General features: G+C 34.1%; 1 protein-coding gene across 1 annotated transcript in view; it reads left to right on the top strand.

Annotated features, from left to right (window-relative positions):
* The window catches only part of LOC115445592 (homeotic protein Sex combs reduced), a 45,658-nt gene extending 28,589 nt beyond the window's left edge, over window positions 1-17,069 (top strand). The window contains exon 3 of the mRNA XM_030171912.2: window positions 15,112-17,069. Within this exon, the coding sequence (XP_030027772.1) occupies window positions 15,112-15,416 (305 nt within the window). The 3' untranslated portion in view covers window positions 15,417-17,069. The remainder of the gene's footprint in view (window positions 1-15,111) is intronic.
* The last annotated feature ends 215 nt before the right edge of the window (window positions 17,070-17,284 follow it).

Genomic DNA, 17,284 nt, shown 5'->3' with positions numbered 1-17,284 from the left:
TAAGTACTGAGGCTTGATATTAATTTATCGCATTAAAATAAGAGCATATGCAATGATCATAAAGGAACTCCGATACAAGTACATTTAAATGAATATTCTTAGCCCATGGAAAATGATTATGATACAAAGTCCACATAAAATAATATGATCATTGACATATCTTGTAACGACTTGTGATTTTATTCAGTTAGACTTTGAGTCCTTTTTGGAATAAAATAACTGTTCATAGGGAACTTATGTACTTTTTTTACCAGGCACGATTATATTTACCCCAATTATTACTCTGTGTTTTCGTCAAATCTTCTGTGAAAGACCTAATTGGATCCGCGTTTTCGAAATCTTAAAATAGCCTTTCTTACATTTGTTTGTAAACTCTACATTTCGATATCTTTCACAAGCATCGCATCGACCTCGCTTGAATTAAAAAGTAATAGTAATACAATTGAGTAATCGTCCCAGTAGACTTCCACAACTGTAGCTTTACGTCATTAGACTATGATTAATTTGTCTAGCCCCTTCAGGGTGTCCGCTACGTGGCGATGTTAATGTTCAATTATACGGTTACAAATGCGTCATTTTTTATTATAAATGACCCCATATTGGTAATTAAATTAGCCTAGGATGCATGGCATGAGACTAATTACGACTATGCTTCGTTGTGGTTTGAATTATTTATAGATATTAAATTAATTCATAAAATGTTTTTATAAAAAAAACATGTTTATAATTACTATTAAGTATATCAAAACCTTTAAAAATGGGACATGATTCTATCCTTATTCATATAGTAAAATATATTATAAGTACTACTGTAAATATTACATAATAATAGCATTTATGCCAAATATAACATACGTCAGTCATACCATAAAAGAAACAATTTACATTTAGTTTTTATAATCGTTTGTATACACATCTATCCGGCGAGTCAAAATATGTACAAACAGTATCAAGATGCCGCGAGGAACATTCGGCTGACGTTGCTGCGAACGGATCCGTTTGTTTTGAAATGTCGTGAGTTCTGCCGAGCCACTCGTTTCGTATCTGATGGATACAAGTTAAATACGAAATTATACCACTGTTACGCGTGCAATTAATGCGAACGTCAGAATTTGACGCCATGGATGTGTTTTTCGTGGATGTTTTAGTTTCGGTTGTGAAATTATGAATTTTGTGATAATATTGAGATAGAATATATACCGAGTTATAACTCGTGTATATAATTACTGATTTAACAGTTGAATTTATACTAGTAAGGTAAGCTGCTATAAATCGCAACTTTATTTTTTTACTTCTCATTACGCCACGGATTATATTCCTGTATGAGCTCGCTAAAACTCAAAGCTTTTGGATTGACATTAATTAAATTTATTTGCCACAAAAACAATTTAAAAATATTTGCGACCCATCACCGCACTTAACAGCAAAATTTATAGGTCCATTAGTAATTAATAAAAGTGGCATTCTACGCCTACTTGCAACATAAATAACGTGTATAAGCAAATTTGTTAAATTCATTTTACATGATGATTTGAGATCAAAATCTCCAAATTTTTCACGAACTCGTCGAAGGTCACGCCATAGACTTTTAAAATACCATAATTATAACGTTTCTTACACTTTCAAACAAGTTTAACTTTCAAAATATTTCAATAAATTTTATGCTGATTTTAGTCAGATAAACGTTATATGACACTAACCAATTAAATAACGCAATTTTATAATAAAAATATGAGTTAATTGTATGCCTACACTATTCATTAAACTTATCTTATGGATAAATTTCCTCTTAAAATTGGAAAATAATCCCTAAATTCATATTATTAAATAAAGTCCAATTCGCTTTAAATTCCCGTCTCGGTGAAGAGAGGCGCGCGTGCGCATCGCCGTCACTCGCCGACCTGCGCCGACGTTTTGTTCCAGCGACGTGGCGGATTAAATACATCCACTGCTAAGATTAAAAGCCCACGTGAAGAGGAACCACTTTCAGTTATATCTCTATTAATAACCACGCTTATGGACACGTTCGAGCAAACAATTCTATAAATTTCGACCACGCATTTACTAGATTGAAGTTTGAATCAGATCAACGGGATTTATTGAAAAAACTTTTATATAATAAGTTAACATAACGTCTACAATTTTAGTAGTTAATACACATCACCAAAGAACGAGTAATGTTCCTTTAATAACAGTCTAGAGTTATTAATAGCCAAACAATTAAAATTAGAAATTTTGTTATTACTTATCAGTCAGAAAAGAAATTCGTAAACTCACCAGAGATTGATGTTTACCAACGCTAATACATAATACATCGAGCAAAATGTTACGTCCATTTACACATCAGTAGGTGATAAATAAAACTAACTGCATGTATAGAGTTAATAATGTAAAACAGTATCTACAACATAAACAATCTCTTTCCCCGCAGTTGGTTCATCAGTCGGCCAACAAATTAATCGGTGTCACTAGAATAATATACAATAAAGAGTGCACAGTGGTGCGCAGGCGCAAGCCGTCGCATAAATCGCTCAACACGGGCGAGTAATGTTTTGTATGGAGATTTCTTTCGGCAATAGCCCGTTTGCCGTGTGGTGGCCTTTATCTAGTCTTGGATTAATGATCGAATTAAACTCGGCTTCTTTTTATAATCAAGCTCATTTAAACACTTAGAGCCTCGCCAGAAAATAAAGTCAAGTTCAGGAATTACTAAACAAAATAATAATGTGATTTTTGTCATGTGTACTCACTCATAGAACAGCTACTCTCATGATCTTACATAGGATCGCAGCCAAATTGCCTACAAGATATCAAGATATGATATCACGATCTATTTCTGGCGTGGCGTACATACCTACCAGCGCGGCGAGGGCTAGTCTATATATACGTAAGCTTTGTTTGTAGACACAAAGCGGACGTCTCGTACTTATTACGTTCATTATACATTCTATAGTTCACTAATGTTCGCAATTCTTTAGTTTTCAAACGTTATTGATTCACCGCAAGTGGTCTTTGCGAGACAACATGGGTTTTAAGCTTTACCATTACAACAAAGCACGATTTTGCAGGACAATAAATCACGTGTCTGTGCGAATTTAACCAAATGTTGCAAAACCTTAGGCGTGTAATAGACAAGGTCAGTTGCATTCAAATTCACTCTACTTTTGAACAATTTTTTGCTCAAGTCTCCATTGTTCATTTAACGAAAGTTTCAAAAGACTTTCTTCTAAATGTCGCTGCAATTAATTTACTAATGTGGTTTTTCAAATGTTCGCATTATACTTTTACTCTCGATAATGACAGTGTTTTAAAAGAATAAGCTGGTGAATTTGCATGGGTCGGACCCACCGCGGGCAGGTAGTGTTTTGTAATCGGTCGATTTGTCTTATTGTCGGAGATGTCGTGTGTTTGTGTGCACTGACCGCGACTGTGCTCGAGATAAAAGTAATAAATTAAGCGAAACGGAAGGTGTTTGTAATGGCCGCCAGAGGTGTGGCGCGCAACATTAGCAGACGGACGTTATGTACAAATACTACACGAAAAAACACAATAAAAAATAATTAAAGTTACCATCTCGGCGGTCGGCGCCTTCGGAGACAATAAATCGTCAATTAATGCTTTTGAATTGCCAAACGTTTCTAGTTAAGTTATAAATAAAGGCGATACACGGCGGAGAGTCGTTCGACCAGATTTATTATGAAATTAATATTCAATTAGCTTTCCGCACATGATGCCGTTGCGTTGGGCGTACGTATTATTAAATTTAATTTATGGCATCATTTACTCGGCGATATTTTTAAAATTATTACTGGTCCCACGGCGTCCGCGGTAATTGTGCCGCAATCAATTTTAGGGAGCGATTCAAACGAAACTATAAACTTTTTTGTTTCATTGCCCATCTGTTTGATGTCGACCTGTTACGTCTTAGATAATGTAAACGTTTTAATTGCGATCGGATACTTTAGTGAATAGCTGATTTTATAGAAAAATAAAGCTGTAAATTCCATAGTAGAGTTTGAGTATTGAGGCATACGACTTCCAATTGATATGTGACTTTGTACCAAACATTATATCCAAGCACGTAAGTGTTGCGTAACTGATTGGTAAATATTTACCGCATTGAACTGGTAAATAAATCAGACTTAACACATGTGAAAATTATTTGTAAAGAAAGAATTTTACACGACGTTTGCTATAATTTATGAGGAACATTTAAAATGTTGTGTAATGCAGCAAGTTTTAACTCACTACGGTCAACCGTAAGAGCTGATCAAGAAATACTGACTATTGAAAGTAACTTATTTACTAATACTCCAATGATGCAAGGATATTGTAAAAACAGCACGTTGATTCCACTTTATATATTGTTTTTTGGAATCTACTTTTGCTAATACAGTTGTTTTGTAGATAATATAAACGCGTTTGATATGCCTTTCGCCATTACCTGTCACCATTTTAGTTTAACAAACTTACCAGAATTTTTATTAGAATATTTCGCCTAATCCGATACGCACTTCATAATTGTACACATTGTTTGTAAAAATCATTAACTCTAATCACAAAAGAGCATTTTATCTACGTATCACAATTATAAATGTGTGCAAGGACACGAAACAATAAATCACGTATAATCACACATAGCGTACAAAGGTTTTATTCTTACTTCCTATAAGTAACCAGTACCGCAGGATACCGGTTAGTAATGCTACTAAAGTAAACGCAGATAGATGGACGATTAGTCTTCCAGATAAGTGATCTGAACTAAACTACAAGTAATATAATCAAGTGGGTTTTATCACTAAACTAATGGGATCTTGTTTATTCGGATGACATATTGTCAAGTGAGATTTGTATCAACATTATCAACAGCGTGGGCTAAACGATTTGAAACCTACGTAACAATAAATGTAAATTTGATGCCGAACTAAAACGATAGGAAACAATAAGACGAGGATTGTAACATATTCTAAAGATTGGAAACTGAAATACATTAGAGATTAGAGTTACGAAAGATAATTTCGAATCTAGAACACAGACACGATCGTAATTTGGAGAAGTCATTAATTACTCTAAAATAAATAGATAAACTGTATATTCTTTCATTTCAGCTAAAAAAAAGCAATTAATAGATTATAACACACTATGACTGACAAAAAACAGCATTTAATCCGGACACAGTCCACTACCTACACAACACGAAGACATAACGACCGCACTAAAACTAATTAAACGATCTGGAAATGCAAAACGTATAAAATTCATTTTAATCAACCATCACGTCGTTAAAATAGATCATCAAAAAAGCTGCAATAAGTATTTATCAATGGTATCAGCCGGAACGCGTGCACTCGCCAGATTTATTGCGTGTTATGTATTTGTGTACGGGATATTAATCTTCTTAATATTTCCCAGTCGTGATTAGTGTACGAATACCTCGGCTTTTAAACATCGGCTTCGTGCTCGGTTCGTATCGGCCGATCGGATGCACCGCGTCCAGCAATTTTTACCCTCGATACGTATCTCAGCTAATTTCCTCTATGTTAAAGTTAATAAACAAGGCAACGAGCCAAATAATAACTAGTTACGAAGAGCCAGTGACATTTGGTGTAACGCAACACGATCTGGTGGGCTGGCTGATGACATAATTTGAAACATGCGTGCGCGCACACTTCATCGCTGTAATTCATTACGTTTGAAATTCTACCATGAAGTGTGTGGTGTTGGCAGCAAAGTACGACGACTAATGGCCATCGCGCAATGTCAATTAGAAATCATCTTTATTAAATTATAAACTTGTTTTGCCCGAGATGAGATCCAATGAAATGTGACAGGACATTTTATTGTTACCTGTCGACAGGGTAAAATCTTGGTGTGATTAAACAAACAAAGGAAAATAAATTAGTGCGGTTTATTAGAGCTAAAATAATAGTAGTCCTGAAATATATCATCATTATAGCTAGTATACAGGCGGTCATGTATCTGCTATGTAGTGGAATTGGTCCAATAAGCTTCCGTATACTTTGGCTTATTGGTTTTGTAACCGAACGCCTTTCTGATGTTGGGCCTCCTCATGGACTATAGATCGTCGTCTGTTTCATACTTTACTATTTGTTTTACTGATTAATATTTTTACAAGTTAGTATACAAAAGCAGAACATTCTCTTTTGAGTACAATTAGGGACATGAAAAATATACTTTGTGCTTATTAGATTTTAGCACAAATTCGCTCACCCTATGAAACAGCGGCCTAGTCATAAAACAGAAACGAGTCGAACTTTACAAACATCACTTAATCATACATTATAAACACACATTAACATTGAAATGTTATATTTACGGACTATAAAGAAACTCAATGCCGCTGGGATTCCATTAAACGAAAAAAAGTGAACTCACTGGTTAAGTAAATCAAAAGTTTCGTAAAGTGGCACCGCGGGACAGGCTGACACATTGCGGCGATAGCTCGCCGATGATACCGGCCGAAGGAAATAAAAAATGGCCAAGTACGAGTCGGGCTCATCGGGGAGAATACCGGAGTGATTTAGTCAAAATGATTTGGGCTTGGAAAGAAAGAGTTTTACGTATGATGGACTCTATGGCATAGTAAATCCTTTAGAGATTTTTAGCTGATTTTGGTTTCATTATTTACAATGCATTTTTATTGTGTCTTCTTAGCGTTTGTCTTTTAATTATGATGTTAATTATTTGATTTAATAATTATAGTTTAATGGAACTTAGTCAGTTAGTACAAACAATATTTTACCTAACCCACGGTTTTTATAGATTTTGTTTGATCAATTACAGTTGATGTGATGATTGATCAATCTCAGTAAACCTGCAAAGTGCTTCAGCGGAAACTCGCACTGCCTCTTCCACCATATTGGTAAACACTGCATTCACATAGCGTAAGAATATATTTATTGTATTAGAATCATTTGGAAAGAAAAACAAAGAAAAAACCTACGACGTGCCAAAATTAAAAAAATCTAAAATCAAATTATATTTATTGTGGTACACAGGTAGGATTAAAGTGTTATACATTTATATTACAGTACATCTATGACCCGCTATAATACATCCGCATAATATAACAATTTGGCGTTGGGTTTTTCTACTTCATTCTCGGCACGGAACCCCAAAACACATATCTGGAAATAAAACTGTGGTGCACGATGCGCGGGTAGCGCTTTAAAGCGAACTCCTGATACGTAGACGCGTACAAATAATTACATACCTTCGGGTTAGCTCGGAACTTGAAATAGTCTTTAGAGGCAGTCCTTGTAGTCGGACAGTTAAAAGATATACCTCTTTAAATGCACTCGTTCATTCTAAAAGAATTATTTTTGCATTAATTTACACTACCTTGATTAACGGAGTTAGTCAAGATGAAATAAATAAGTTAAAGGTGATAATTTTCTAAATATATAGGTACATTATTCATAAAACAGGAAGTGAATCCAACACAAATTTGTTTGTAGACAAGACTTTATCTATGACAATGCAATTTGTCTATTTGATGCATGCACTATGCTACTTTTGTCATCCATCATATCCGTGAATATTTCTGTAATGATCAATGTATCTTTACATTTAGTATTAATATTGGCATTTCGGTTTAATATAGACTTTTCATTAGTAGAAATCTATATTACAAAGATATTTGCAAATCAATGTTTTCATTCATAAACAAAGACACTTATAATTCATCAACTATTAAACAAAATTATATCTGCAGGTACAAAACTATAGATACATAGAAATGAGTGTTCGAAATAAGCACTGCCAATTTTGACAGCGGTAAATAGATTTGTCAGGAACAAGTTACGAATTCCCATGTCGAAAGCCACCTTGCGAATGTCAGTCACACGTCGTAACTAGACAGTCAAACATACGTAACACTGTATTGTTCCTGGAGACAGGTGAACGGCACCAGAAGACAACAGCTTTTGCTCTGGATATTATGGAAATCATGTTTTAGGACAAAGAAATTATATACGGTTGCCAAGCTTATTGACTTAAGGGACATTTATTTGTAATATTCAGTTTTATATATATTTAAAATCGGCACATTTTTCTGCGTTTATGAATCTAGTCTCAGTTTTAGAAAAAGACGCTTAAGTCGGTAAAGAATAAGGATATGGAAATATTTTCTAGCTTTATAATGATCGTACTGCTGTACCTCAAAGAGCATGTTAATTTGTAATTTTTTTTGTTACAATTTAAATAGTTTAGTAACCAAAATTACCTAGAAATATTGTTACAACAATCATAACAACTGTCACCAAATCATAATTTTAACACTGAAATAAATAGCAATAACATAATACAATCAGAGGTAGCAAATACATACTTTAACGACATAATTATTACGTTTGCCAATTTTCCTATGAATAAAAGAGATTAATGTTGACAATGATAGTGAAATATATTTAAGCATATTATTATTTGGCTGTATATCATGTTTACTGCCCATTATTGTACTTTACGACACATATATATTTTGACGAACATTGTCTTGCTTCCGAATACTTTTTTTAATTGATTGATTCACCAGTATCATTATAACTACCCACTACTTAAGAATATTTAACACTCAAGGCTGTTTAGCTAAAATATTAGTATTAATATAATTAATAACCTTCTTAAGACTGACAGTTAAACGACGCTTTACTTAAACCAGTGGGTCTAGAAGTATGAATTTTTAGACACATGTTCCGTATAGTAATGATTTTGGAAATTCATCTCTTGAAGGGAATGAACTGGACCTAAGTACTCGTATACTGGTTGTATATAGTAATATAGTTTTGTAGAATATGCCACCCACTTCACAATGTTTTAGCTCAAATCGGCTCTACACTATAACTTATAGCGGAGCATCCATTTCGTAGTTGCTATTTTCAACATTTTCAACATTTCTAGTACTTAAACGACAATGACCATCATATTAATAACTCACAAAGGTTATTATGTCATGAATATAGGAAATAAAAAAACAGCATCCAAAATATATTTAATCTTTAAAATAGAGGGACAATTTAGTAAATAACTTATGGCCTTAAAGACATAATAATAATGTTTCCGAATTGAAATAATGGTTTTTAATAAAAAAAAATGTTTTAAACTAATAACAACTACCTACATGAATTCAGTAATTGTTACTGCGCTCCTAATTCATACGAAGATAAATGAGGATTGGGGAATTACGATATCAATAATCATGAAAATCAAACTAGCTTTCCACGTCAATTGAAAGTATAATAATTACCACATCAAATAAACAGACGCATTTATGTTTAAAGTTACCTACACTAGACACTAGATTTCACACCGAATGCACACCAATGAACGGGCGAACATTTTTCGCGGCCTTAGGCACAAAATTCAGTGTATATACCTCATAGTTGCCAATGGAGTCCTATGAGGTCTCGCGAACATTTCCTGGCCTTTTCCCCTCCTCTTATCTTCAGAGGATTCCTTCTCCTTCCCCCACGCTTCCTTTCCCAGAAATCCATTCCCAACTTTCCTCCAGGTCCCTGCAATTAAGCCGGGGGATTCCAGTATCCCACTTGCAGGTTTCTCCTAGTGTTGACTGAGGAGACCGATGCACATCACTAGACACTAACGCTTATTAAACAAACTGTAAAACAGTCTTCAAACAAAGATTCTAGCTCAAAAACCCATCCGGGTGTCGAATTTTAAAAATTCACCCGCTAGTCATGATTAATGCGTCTGTTACTGTATTGAATATTATAGGATGACCTGTTTGACGATGCACCGACTACATGTAATGGGCAGATGTTATTCATTCATCCAGGATAGACGGCATGGCAACTGATTTAATAGGGTGTTTCACTTTGCTATGAAATCATAATTTTGATATTAGATGTTATCGAGAGGGCGTTGATTGAAAGGTTTCGATAATTGATTCATTTTGCTAAGCTATTTGAGGTAATTGATAATTGCATTAATATGAGATTATGAAATATAAATATGGATGTTCATAGAAGTAATGGTGATCCTGTTCTTGAAACAGTTTCAACCATGTTAGCTAGTACCTGTACAAAATGAAATATATTAAAGTGATTTATCGTCATATTCGTCATTCTCTTGAATTTATTCTATAGTTACAACGTTGCATATATCACAACCAATTTTTTAGAGCTATCTATCAAAACGTATTGTTTCATTTGCACGATCAGCGTCCCCTGCTACATTTATTTCACATTTAATTATTTTTCCAACCAATGATACTTGTTAAATACGTTTGGGGCAGCAGCATCAGCACCACTGAATAAATTCAGTTCAACTTTAGACTTTTCATAAAAATTACAATTAAATTTAACACAACCGTCAATAAAAGTGATTTATCTTTAAAAAAAATGATGAGACTCAAGAATCTTGAATCTCAACCACACAAAATTAATTTACGCAGTGTTGAGCAAATGGCGGATCCAATACCAAATTACACCTGAAAATAAAAAATAATTAAGTGTAATTTATAGCCCAGACGTAGAATAATACAAACATTTTAATATAAATAACATTCAAATACAAACTGATTGAGAACGTGCGGAAAAGTTTATGGGACGTGTTATCTAATTAGATTTACTTTCTATTGATTTCTATTGATTTCGTTTCTACGCGAATAGTAACAAGCATTTTAAAAATTTATGTATTAATCACTAACTGAATTCTTTTAGTAACCTATTGTTTGAAGACGAGAAATAGACATGGTGAGGTAATCAAATAACTCATATCGTCCAAAAATACCTACCATGTGGGACTCGACCTTTTTTACTCACTACATGCTTTAAATAGCATTATGGATTTATGCTAAGCAATTGAAGGTAGTTTGCATTAGACATTAATGTCAATCCTTTTTAATGTTGATAGTTAGCAGAATTAACAACGGTTAATGAACATACTTTTGACATATAAACTTTAAGTACATTACGCCAACTAGAATCAATATTTCATTTTATTTTGACCACAAACCAGATTCCGAGTGATAGCAAGACCTTGCACTGACAGGAACTAAAATATCGGTGCATACATTTAAAGGAACGCGACGACACACGTATGTCGTCGGGGCTTCTGTGGTGTCATTGAATTGTCAGTCACTGTTCATATAATATGTCATTGGTCTGCCAATGCTGGAGCGTGTGTGTTCTAAACCTAATTCAAAAACTTTATATTTAAAAAAGCAATATTTTAATTTCAAAGGAAGATTCAGATATATTTTTTTGTTTTTAGTGCACTGCAGCTAATGGTAAGTAGAGTGTCCAATATAAAGTCGACTGACGAGAGATGATTACCCCTCAGCATTCGACATAATTATGACGGCCTGTTAGAACTGTATATAAATGGCTGGTCCCGGAACGCGAAACACTTACGTGGGTCACTATGGTGGGTTTTAACACATTGTACTTGGTACATTGAATTCGCTACATAAGGAACTTTTAATCCACTAGATCATAAGTCTACATAACAGATTTAAAAATTACCCATATTGAATGAATACACATTTTTACTATATACCTACTGCTTTATATAGGGCTAGTCACAAACTTCCAGTTAAATTTCCGTTTATTAAACCTTCCTCGCACAAAATTATCCCATTTAGTCCGATGATTATAATTTTGAGGACCATTCACAAAACGATAAAAATCAACAATTACACGGCCTATATGAGCCACAAATAAAAACTATATGTGACGTTTTTATTGCATGTATTCTGTTTTCATCTAGATGTCATTAGTCATGATCTCTTTGATGTTTTATCGCTAAACATTTTTATGCTGGCATATCTCTGTCATACGTTATTTAAGTATCAACGCTGATAGAAAGATTTGAATGTTTGGTACATGTTTTATTCTATGTTTTTTCATTGATTATTTGAACATGTTTCGTTTTTAAATTTAGAATTTTAGTTGCTTTATCATCTTGTAAATATAATTTTATGAGCGCTATATTTTTTTATGTAGAAAAATAGTCGAGAGTTGTTGGATCACATAATAATCATCAAGGCCCATGAATACCTACAGTTTTGTTTTATTGGACCCAATTTTTAAAGAACAAAGGGTATTAGAGAATTAAAAGGGTATTAAATAATACCACGTCAAAAATATCAAAATTACGAAAAGATACCGAAATATGTGTACATATGTATAAAATATATATTATGCAATATGCAGTCTTAAATTATATTCAATCTCGAATTTTCATACATGGTATTTAGCATAATCTTTATAATGAAAAATAAATTCATTAATATAATGTAATCTCCATAATTCATAAAAACTTAAAAATAACTCCTAACAAATTATACTTGTTTTAAATCTCTCATAACTATTTTGCATTCAACATCAATTAGTGATACCGGTTTACATTTTACCTTGCTTTTAACTTATTATCCGCATTTCCAAATTAATCAATATAAATAGGTATCAAATAAATTCAGCACACTCTATTGAAGTCAGTCTCCAGACACTGGCTATTTTAGTTTTCAAATTTTAAGTCTCATCCATAGGTAATGCGATGTCATTCATTTAAAATTCGACCATGCAATATGTCTAGACACAGTAGACAGAATATCAATGGTCTGTGACCTAGAATTTCCTAGTTGAGATGATAAGAATGATTTATCCTCAGCCTGTTGATCGCAGGTTGATTTTTGAAATTTGGTGAAATATTCAATGTTGTTTGAAAGAGTTGATTTTGGTCTTCTAGTAACTCTGAATTCGTACATGTAATTATGATGTTTTTAGCAGTTACGGAAACGACTGCTTATGAACTGTATTTTATCTTCTAGTCATTCTTGAATCCTGTGTTCAGAACTCGAATACTTATATTTTTAGATCACAGTCTTAGCGGATTATCAGTTACTTGATTTAAAACTATTCTGAACAAAATAATAGCTCCAAGTAATCAAATAATGGAGGTCCTTGTAAGATACAATGTCAGATGAATTGCACTTAACTTTAAGGTTTATGATGAAATTAAACAAAGCTTTTGCTGCAGACCAACTAACAACTGGCGTAAGCATAATATGAAACTCATCGTTTACCATGAATGTGCAATAAATAAAACGAACACAATCATAAAAACTTAGACTTAATAATTGCTGTACTGATTGCAAATCAACTGGATACAGTTTCGAAACGTGACCCTCGGGAAATATGAATTTTTCACTTCATCTATTATGGTTGCTACACAGACTCACAGTCGAGTTCATTTTTTCTTCTTTCAGTAAACAGAGTCATTATAATATCCTGACAAAGCAGGGTCAATCCTCATGCGACGGTGATGGTCACAAAATATCCAGTTCATTTCATTTGGGACCCTTCAGAGACCCAGTTCAGATCATTAAGACAATCAAGTTTTTGGAGTGAAACATTATTCCGCTTTCCTGAAGAATAGAGAGCAATAAACTGCGTTTGAACGCCAAAATATTATGACTATAGTACAATATGAAACCGATTTTCCTGGACAAAAAACAACTTCCACGTATCGATTATAATTTATATTTTATGAAACCAGGAAATGTAAAAATGGATAACAATGCTTCAGGAAATCGAAGTACATATTTCTTTCATTTATATGAATACAAGTAGCATGCAGTTTACATGAATTTACGTCATCGAATCAATCTTTTTGCAGTTCCATAACGTTATCTGGATTATGCATTGCTATCATTATAGCCCATACATATTAAAGACTTGATGTAAACATTTAATCAATACCCAACATATTCGTACATTCGTGTTGAAATTCAAATGTCCTCGTAATGTATCCATTCGTTTCGTCTCTACAAGGATTATGTTAAAATAATGCTGCCCGTCTGTTGTTTGTGCATCGGCCTGTCACTAGCATTTCAATCTTCAAGGGTTTTTGTTGCGGCTTCACTTATAGTCAATCGAATATTTATGCCCTCTTAAACATCTTTATTGACGCGAGCTTGACATCTCAATCATGCCAAAGAAAGTTTTCAATGGGTATGAATTTATAACTGTTTTGTTTGTGGAGTTCGATAGATTTTGGTATCTTCATTAGGATTAACATTTTAACTTACTTTAAATGTTTAGATAATTTAAAAAAATTAAGCAATTATATAAAAGCCAAACATAAATAAACAGCGAAGTAATATCAAAAAGATAAAATCACGCATTCATAGTTAAACTAAATAAAATAGTTATTAAAAATTCTGTCACATTTGTATTTTCTTATTTAACGAGCCACATTTATAGGTACGTAGATATTTAAGCTCAAGTTTCAACACATTTCTCGAATATAGTTCAGTAGGTTTTCAATTAATGATGATGAGGCCAGCTCATTAGTGGCCTGGACCTGCTTAAAGAAATATAATAAATAGAACAGTTTAATTTGGTAGACACAGACGAGACTAGCTTCATATATATCACGAGCACTGGCGGCCGTCCAACGGCGGCCAAGTGGTGGGCCGTACCGTGGACACGCGATGACAGCTGCGGCATGCAACCCATGACTTGAACGCCGCCGCCATACCGGCGAGGCACTCCTCTCCTTTGATATCGACGGGCTGGCGACTGCACTTCATACGTCCCGGCCTGTGTAAATAAACCACATTCACGCTCGATATACACAAAATAACAAAGACCTAGCGTACAACTTTCCAGAAGCGTGCGTTCGTAATTAAATCGCAACCGACGACCGTCCAACGGTTTATCTTGGCTTCCAGTTGTACATGCGAACAGGAACAGCCATGTGCCAAAACAATCATTTGAAAAGGTGTCGCTACGCTTCGGACAACATATAATAAATAAAGAAAAATGTGACAGCTCGTGGAGATAAATTTAAATTAATTGCACAATAGTGTTTGTATTTCTGAATAGAAATCTCGTTCTGAAGCGAGCATGTTGCCGCGAGCTGTACATCACAATCGAGCAAGCGTGGCAAGGCACGAAGTCGATCGAGCCAACTATTCATTGGCGCTCAAATGGACATTCAGTTCTAAATATTAACGTGCCTCACATTTTGTTACCAGAATAATATTTGGTTAAGAAAGTGTTACATTAAATGGCGCTAAGTCAATCCATCTTCTGTAGTTCTAATTTTTATTTTGTATCGTTTCAGGCACGGTGAATGCCAACGGAGAGACGAAGCGCCAAAGGACGTCGTACACCCGCTACCAGACGCTCGAGCTGGAGAAGGAGTTCCACTTCAACCGGTACCTGACGCGGAGGAGACGGATCGAGATCGCGCACGCGCTCTGCCTCACCGAGAGACAGATCAAGATCTGGTTCCAGAACCGCCGCATGAAATGGAAGAAGGAGCACAAGATGGCTTCCATGAACATAGTCCCGTACCATATGAATCCGTATGGCCACCCCTACCAGTTCGACCTTCACCCGAGCCAGTTCGCGCACCTGTCCGCATAGGATCAGTGGAATTTTTCGAACAGCGGATAACTGATTTACTAAACTAGACAGTCGTCCGCGAAATGCGGGGTTGTTGTGACACCCGAAGACAATTCAGGTGCGACAGCAACCAGACTGGATCAGTTATTCGCTGTTCGAAAAATTTACCCAGTGTAGCCTAATTTTGTTAAATCGTTATGGTGACATTACAAAGTGACGCTTACATCGAAGTGTTAGTGCTGAACGTTGTGACTATTAGTGAAGTTCGTCGTTTCATTGTGCCCAAATATCAATCGTACGAAACTCATCGGGTTCATCTGCTCGAGTGCGTTGTCGAAGTTCACGGAGGAAAGTATATCATAAACCTAAAATTACGACAAAATCATGTTAAATATTTGATGTAGTAACAATTTTACCTAGTCATAAGATTTAATTCGATCTATCCTATTATTTCTAAAAGTATATGAGAAAAGCGATTGAGTTGTAACCGAATAATGTAAGTTGTGATGGCTGGGTAATGACAGACGTGTTAAACGAGCCGCGTCCATTGTGGACGCATCGTACATCTATGTAAAAACACGGCCGTCACAAATATAACAAATTCGGAAATGTACAGGGATAGCGTAACACTTGGCGAATCCAAATGACGCAATGTTGAAAACAACATGTAATGTATCAAAATTATCTAGATCATGTCGTATCTACACGTATGAATATAAATATGTTATAAATTAGAGAGGGCTTGTAAAGAGCTGTGAACTAGGAGTACGTGAGTAAGCTCAGTAATAATAGAGAATTATTGTGAATAGGTAGATGTCTCTTCCTATCGATGTAAATACATGTTTAGTAGTTACAATGGAAAATCTAATATATTTCAGTAAACTTCCCGATGAACTGTTTTATGTTCCTGTCCTTAGTTTGTAAATAACAAAATATTTATCATACGTAGGCGTAACGAGTAAGATACCTAATTAACTCTAACGATTACTTTATCAATAGTAATTTTTTTTAATGTTTCCCCAAATGATACCATTCAGATTTACATGTGACTATTACGTACTTTAAATCTTTAATATTTGTAAAATGTACTTAATAATACTAGAGGTTAAAAGTTTTCCTTTATCTTCCTTGAAATTCGTATTATTGATTTCGACTAATGTTTTTGAAACTATGACGATTACTAATAAGCAACGCTTAAGATTGTGGTCACATTATTTTATAAAATTTGTCGTGGTCAACTGTGATATTTTGTTAAATTTATTCTTAAGTGAAACTGTTATGTTCGGACATTTTCACTCTGTATGTTTGTAATGAATAATATCGTCGGCTGGTTCATTTGTTGCTTTATTTATTGTTTGTAAATATTAGACATAACTTGATACATTGAATTCTAAACTTCTTGAAGTGTCATCGTTTCTTTTTGTAAATTTTGCTGTGCAATACAAGTGGCCTGACTTGTTTCCAATATTTTCTTTCATTTTATGTACAATGTTTCCCCTTGATTAATTATGTTATTTCTTTTTAACTAATAAATAATGTTTATCATTCATTCCAATGTAAATGAGGACTCTAGGAAAGTATGCTACTTGATCATTTTAAATTATTGTATTGTATTAATAAAGTGTACTAAAATTGGAAAATTGGTGAAGATGATAAAATAAATTATGATGATAATAATCGATTTTATTTTATTCATTCAGAATTTAGGCTCATATAATACAGTAAACAAGAGGAAAGGGTAACAGACATAACTTAATTTATGCGCCGTTATATAAATTTATAAACAAAAAAAGTATAATAATTAAACTAGTGCAAAAACAAACGAAGAGCTACCGCTAACACCGCTCAGCTTCCAATCTCATACTTTAAGCAAACCTCGCCACTATCAA

Source organism: Manduca sexta, chromosome 21 (genome assembly GCF_014839805.1).
Source record: "Manduca sexta isolate Smith_Timp_Sample1 chromosome 21, JHU_Msex_v1.0, whole genome shotgun sequence".
NCBI lineage: Eukaryota > Metazoa > Arthropoda > Insecta > Lepidoptera > Sphingidae > Manduca > Manduca sexta.
This window is presented reverse-complemented; position numbering and strand designations above follow the sequence as displayed.